At 29.8% G+C, this 7,515-nt stretch overlaps 1 protein-coding gene across 1 annotated transcript in view; it reads right to left on the reverse strand.

Moving 5' to 3' along the window:
* LOC148313548 (uncharacterized) overlaps positions 1-7,226 on the reverse strand; it is a 74,027-nt gene extending 66,801 nt beyond the window's left edge. The window contains exon 1 of the mRNA XM_088262008.1: positions 6,325-7,226. Coding sequence (XP_088118134.1) covers positions 6,325-6,445 — 121 coding nt within the window. The 5' untranslated portion in view covers positions 6,446-7,226. The remainder of the gene's footprint in view (positions 1-6,324) is intronic.
* Between the last annotated feature and the right edge of the window lie 289 nt (positions 7,227-7,515).

Below are 7,515 nucleotides of genomic sequence, written 5' to 3' on the forward strand. Positions count from 1 at the left end.
TTTTTGTAAATAACGTTATTCAGTTGGAAATCAATTTTTATTTTCAAATAATATGAGACAACTACATAAGGGAAGTAAACACTATATATAAAAGTACATGACATGAATTTTTAGGATTTAATTAGAAAAACTTTTTTTTAATTGGCAAAAATACACATTTTCACAGTACATTTTTTCTGGTATGTATCATATCAATATGAATAGTTATCTCCGTATATTTAAAAAAAAAATGTTTTGATACTTACTGTACAGTTATACTTCAAAAGTATAGAATACATACTCGTATATGTACCTACATATTGATTTCACAATACAATTCATTTCTAAACCGCAAAGTGGCCGCAAAGCTGTCTTTTTTATACTCGTATAGTCACATTGATACTCAACAAAATTGATAGGGTGTAAAAAGGTAATACGTGGTACATATGCGAGTATGCGAGTACTACAATAAATAGTGTTATGTTATATTATCCTAGATTTAAAATTTGTAGGGCTTTTGTTCATTCAAACGAATAATGATTATTCCGTAAAATAATGTATTAATTTCACAACCATGCACACATCATGGCTAGAATGTCGGTAATGTACTCTGAGCTTAAGAAAACTTAAATAATACTAATCTCATTTTCATTACTTTTTATATTTAAGTAAAGTATTCTTATTATATTTTTTGGAAATAATTCATTCATTATTTCCCTTATCAGTGGTGCAAAAGGCACCGCTTTGGATGTTCGTGATGATCATTTTTTTGGTCTACTGATCAAGGCTGGGTAATCAGTTATCCACTCAAAATTCTGAAATGTAAGGAGTGGAATTTATTTTATTGGATACAGTTGATGTAACTGAAGGAAATCAGGGATAATGACATACTCCTGTAAAAGAAATGAAAACAATTCCATTAATTTCACAATATATTCAATTGAACCAACATAATCTGTATTTTATATATATATACATATATATATATATATATATATATATATATATATATATATATATATATATATATATATATATATATATATATATATATATATATATATATATATATATATATATATATATATATATATATATATATATATATATATATATATATATATATATATATAAATTATCTGTGTTATTTCCCACGAGTTTTATGTTATGCATTTTACGCATATTACCATTTTATTTTCATATGTAGATAAATGCCTATTCATATTTACAACATAAAAACGAATTGTTGCGCATTCGATCTTGGGATAAAAGCTTTACACAATACCGCAGAAAAGCATCCATCATTCACTTTCGGAAGCTTGGCTTTAATGTCAACAAGTCATGGACATTAAAGCTCAAAGCTCTATTATGCATTGTGCTTTGCATTAATGTAGGTGTACAATATACAATGATTATTCAGAGCCACGACAGGACGTTTTAAAAAAATCTACAGACATTGACATGCATATTTGAATGTTGGATTCCTTAAAAATTTAAATTAAAACCTATAGATATATCGTATATCTATATAAATAATAAAATGTTGGTGTTAGTTTGTTCATAATCTCAAATCTCCTCAATTTATCATCCGATTCCTTTGAAAATTTGACACAACGTTGCATTAAAATACGGCCGTGTTTTTACATGTGACAGGTAAAAATATGTTTCTTTTTCAAATACTTTTTTTACTCAAATAGCAGCGCGATTTCTTATGCATTTTAACGTTTTTGATTGCATTGTTGTCTCATAGATTTTAATACATATGTATATTCATAGATTTACTTGCATCATGAAATTAAACATATTATAAATGTATGTATTCTACTTTCTTTCTTTTCCATTTAACCAGACTGAGCCACAAGAACACATGGCCGGATACAGCTAGAATAATATAAAAGCATTTAGTTATACACGAGTCAAAGTCGATTTTATCTTATAGCTTCACTTGTCTTCTACTTTTCATCGGGTGTTATAATATTACATATTACCTTGATACAATAACTGTGAAATATAATTTTTACTTAAAAGATCGACATACTATTTTCTTGTCTAAAAGTTAGTTAAAAAATTACTTATAGATCCAGTTCAGATAATATTGGATCAGTTACCCATCAATCGGCGATTGATTGAAGATTGCTGAATGTAAACTGTTGTATCAAAGCGCAAAATGTAATCAAGTGATGCTGATTAATTTGTAAACACTGCTAACAAATTGTAAAAGTATTTTTATGTTTATACGTTGTTCTAAACTAAATGTTTTTGTTGACGCATGCTATTTTATAGATGTAAAAAGTATATATCTTACTGAAATTATAAAATTAACAGTAATCATTAACAAAACTATTAAAAATATTATTTTATTAAGTTTTAAAAGTAAACTTTTTCTACAGATTCATGTATTTTAAATATGGTATGTACCATCTTTTTCTTTTTTCTTAAACATCCGCAGCCAGATGGTGAATTGGGCACTGTACCGGACCTGGCCAGTGTTAACTTGATCACTGATTACATGAAGGTAATGTTATCATGCACTTCTTAGATATACACCCTTATTTTACGAAAATGGCGTTTTGTAAATTATTTCAAAATATTACTGATATTACATTATAATAAGAATGGAATATAGGAGTGGATGGCATTTATGTACCTAGATTAAAACCTAACAATATAATTATTTTTTGAATGGGCCACCCTCTGAGGGTAATGGCCTTCTGTCAATAAAAATATGAATATGAAAAGAGAAATGGAAGTCGTCCATTCTCCTGCGTAATATGAATAGCCCTATTGGTAAGCACTAGTTGTGTTCCCACAAGTAATGCGCATCACCTCTCAACTCGTGTGTTATCTCCTATTAGTATCCTGTCCCTGTCCCCTATATCTAAAATCAGGAAGACGTCGACCACCTCTTTGTTCGACAACCCGATATATTCAAGTAACACAAAGAGGTGCATCGGAGTACCTCGCTGAACTTTGGTTGGTTCCATTGATTAAAAGGCTGAGAGAGTGAAGAGGGTTTGGAGAGAGGAGAGAGGAAGGGCGTCCAAAAGATCAAACTCCCCTTTGCATTTGAAACCCAATTTAAATTTGAATTCAGGTTACCCACGTCTAGAATATATTATATAATTAAAAATATAAGCTTCTAGAAGGTATGTATTTCACATTGGATTCATACATACGGAGAGATACAAGTCGAAAATTCCTACGCGATCATGTTAAATTTTATTTCATATTTAATCCACAATATTTTTTAAATTAAATATATCAATTTATGTTTGATAAATATTACAGTGAAAAAATCACTTATATTTATTTTACCCCCCTGGGAATCGAAGCCAGGACCTCCAGAACGGTAGGCGAGCGTGCTGACCATTACACTACGGAGGCGGACACTTTTTTTCACTGTAATATTTATTTAATATTACCCTGGACTGGTACCTGAAGCGGAGGGCTTATCACCTTTCCTTCATGTGTAAACGATCAAGATAACACTGCGTTTATATGAAGCAGTGCCCTATGCACCATTTGGTGTGGATAAGGGTTTTTTTATGTTTGAAAGAAACAATTCAGAATATAAAAAGGGTATTAATTATTATCTCTTTTTATTTGTAAAAATACCAAAGACATATTTGAACTCCCGCTGAACAGTAGTTTTATTCGAAATAATAGCGTATGCGAAGCACTTCTTTTCAAACCAAATTTTTGTATGTGTTATATTATTTATATGTAGTTATATTATTAGTGTTAGTTATATATATATATGCATAATATTAAGTACTACCCCGATCTTTAAGGGTAAAACATAAAATGTTGATTTCACTATCACGATATTAAATTAAATTTCGAATGTCTTCCATTTTATATTCTGATTATTGTAAATTAAAAGAAAGAATGAAAAAAAAATCGGTTATCTCAGCCCCATTTTTATAATGGAAAACTTATTTAGGGATTTTGAATCCATAAATAAGTTGTTCATTTTATTTTATTTCTTGAATTCAACACGAAAGTTGACACTAAATATTATTACCACATTTTTTCCATACTTATGTTATTTTAAGGCCACAGCCAGTTTATCAAGAAAATAAAACGTTATTTGAGAATAATATGTTGCATAGTAGGATAGTAATACATAATAAACAGAAACATTATAAAATGTGGAAGAAAGCTGTATGAAAAAGATAGATAAAAGTAAAGACATACAAAAAGTAACTAACACACAACATAGTAAAAAAATACACGTAGAGACCCATTTTTATAATCAAAACATCGGTGTCATAAAATCATTACATGGATATTATTATATGCACATTTTTAAATGATTTCATACATATTTTTATTAATAACATACTCAAAATCGAACTAAAATTCATAATACTTATTTGACGCACCTTCATAGATTCTGATAGGTATCTATTACTATGAATATGACATAAAATAAAATATTTTGCTTCCAAATTGACAACGTGTGGTCGTAGAATTACAGAATCTCAAGTTACAAATTTGACCCATTTTATGTATTTTGTGTATCATTCGTATTTTGCATTTCTTTAATATTTGTATGTGTACATTTTTTTTCATTTTTTAAACAAATGTCAATTATTCTTTCGCTGAATCTGCGCCTTAATTTATATTAAATGTAAGCGAGATTTTTTTATGAAAATCAAATGACAAATCTTCTAGTATTTCGTCAATAATAATAATAAAATTCAATACAAAAAGGATTTTTTATAAGTACTAATGTGAAAAACGTTAATACAAATTTATTATTCTTATTTTTTATTTTAATATTTTACTCGAATATTTAAGACGAACTGCGATGGTAACAATTGTAGTACATCAAAGGAGCTCTCCAATAAAGCATGGTGGACTACTATAGGTCTAATTCGTGGCATTGTCTCATGTAAATTCATGTTAAATAACATGTTTACAAAATGTTGGATGTGTATTAGTTACCTAGCAATCTACTTTATACTGAAGAAAATTAATTATTTCTTTACAAAGTAGAGCACAATATATATGTATCTCAGAAAATTGTTTAGAACATACAGCCTATTTCCGAATAATGTGTAAAATGTAGCCAGACGATATCATTAATTTAAAGTTAACACTGAGTATATTCAGCGAATAACCATAAAACTGAAATGAATGTCACAAATTTTGCGCGGGAGTTTGAGGGAGGAACTAAACGGTCTTTATCGCAAGGGGTGGATAATTTCAACCCCCCAGTGCTTGTTGCCATAACTACGGAATACAGATACACACACACCTCCTGGCTGTTTGTAGAACCCCACTACAGATATCTACATACGGATATAATGCAGCAAAACGCAATCAGGGAATGCCCGAAATGTCTACACAAAACCATTAATGCGCTCCATAACTCACAGATACGATCTCTATATTCGATACAAAACACGTGTACTCTAATACATATGTTATGCAAGCATTATAGTCTCTAGAATTATTATTATTAAATTATAATAAATGGACGTATTTAAAACACATGTGTGTATGAAAATTGATAGTTACAAAATGACATATATATTTTTTGTTACGAGTATTATCGAGTTTCTTTGCTTTTCATTAATTTTCTTCAATTTTGTATTACAATTCAGCTAATCGTAAGCTATACTTTTAAACATGAATCTAAGCAAAGTATGAATAAACTTTAGGAAGAAAAACTTATATTTATAAATAAAACTTTACAATCGATTGATACAAATTAAGAATACAAATAATATATATGCACGTTATATATACAACTTCTTGATGTTTTTTTTAATTGTTGATTTTTTTTCATTTTGGCATTTGTAAATGCAAAACTGGACAATTTATATATATATATATATATATATATATATATATATATATATATATATATATATATATATATATATATATATATATATATATATATATATATATATATATATATATATATATGTATATATATATATATATATATATATATATATATATATGTATATATATATATATATATATATGTGTGTGTGTGTGTGTGTGTGTGTGTGTGTATAAACATCTCTTTTTTCTCTTCAACCATTTTTATTTCATTTTCTTAGCAATTGTAAGCTCCATGACTTCAGGTATTACATCACAATGGAATTGTTTTTTTATGAAAATTATTTTTTAAAGTTTCATTTTATAATTCACTCGTTCATTTATTAGTAGCAAAACCATTTATTCATTTGTACGTAAATACATTGGTTGACCAGTAGGCTCTATTATCCCTTTTCGAATCGGTATCAGATACAAGAAAATAGGATACAGTATCCAGTAATGAGCACGATGAGACAGGTAACGCGGTTATATCATACTCGTACATACCGATGTAACCGCAGATAGCAATATTGCAGACCCCGAGGACCAGACACCACAGTACCAGCCATCTGGAGGGAGAAGTGCAACAATCGCTGGTTGTCCTTGTCGGGCTCGCACCCGCACTCATTTTACTATTTCACATAACCCACTGGCGAAATAACCTTATCACAACTACAACAACGTGAACTGAACACATCGCTTTTAAGGCACCAAAGTGAACACACGCATTTCCCGAACGCATTTTCCGGCCCGCTGAAGGGAACATTTCGAGACTATACTTGGCTGCCCCATGACTGTTATTCCTTTTTTAGCTGTGAGCTAAGCTTCCCTAAGTTTTATTGGATAACTTAATCGTATAAGGAAGCCTGAGAAGTACGTAAGTAATTCATTTTCACTTCCCTGATCGGCTTACACTTTGTCCGTCTTCTAATTATCCTTACGATCAAATTACAAGGCTATGATAAGCCTCCTCGATACGCACTTGCAAAAATTATACTTCAGTACATACACAAATAATACATAACTTTATCATTAATTTTGCACAGTTAAACTTTTATTATAGTGGGCCTCTTTTACTCATAGCAGAGCCTGAAATTACAATAAAATATTTAAAAAATATATTTTTATATTTTTGTTTGTTTAGATTATTTATAATCGCGTTTTTTTACACTGTAATATTAAACTTGTTTTTATATAATATATTACAGCTCTGTGATGTATCAAGTTTTATTTTTGATGAATAATAAATAATATTGAGTAGGTAGGCACTCAGTTACGTTTTTAGCGAAAATTGATCAGTTATTATGATTTTTTCAAATGACAGGTCGATTCAAATTCGGAACATGCACTGCGCGGGAAGTGAAAAGCGCGGCAAACGACCCTACCACCGTCAGCACCGTCGTAGAACTAAACAGAACTATGGCAAGACTGAAACTGGCCGCACAGTGGGGCGATGGGTTGTGTGTAGTAGGTAGCGGGCGCCTAGCGCCGGAGCGCATATAACCAATACCTACCTATTGTGTATAATATATTTATGGTAGATACCTACCCAAATATATTTTTCTGTTCAGGGTTGAACCTCGAGGATTTTACTTCACTCAAACTTTTTCATTTGTCTGATGATATTAACATAGTTGTAACTTGACAATATTAAGAGTAGGCAATACACATAAGGTGGCTTGATGGGTGTCTGCAAAA

Source organism: Brachycentrus maculatus, unplaced genomic scaffold, assembly GCF_059751285.1.
Source record: "Brachycentrus maculatus isolate JH-2025_06_01 unplaced genomic scaffold, ASM5975128v1 h1tg000010l, whole genome shotgun sequence".
NCBI classification, from domain to species: domain Eukaryota; kingdom Metazoa; phylum Arthropoda; class Insecta; order Trichoptera; family Brachycentridae; genus Brachycentrus; species Brachycentrus maculatus.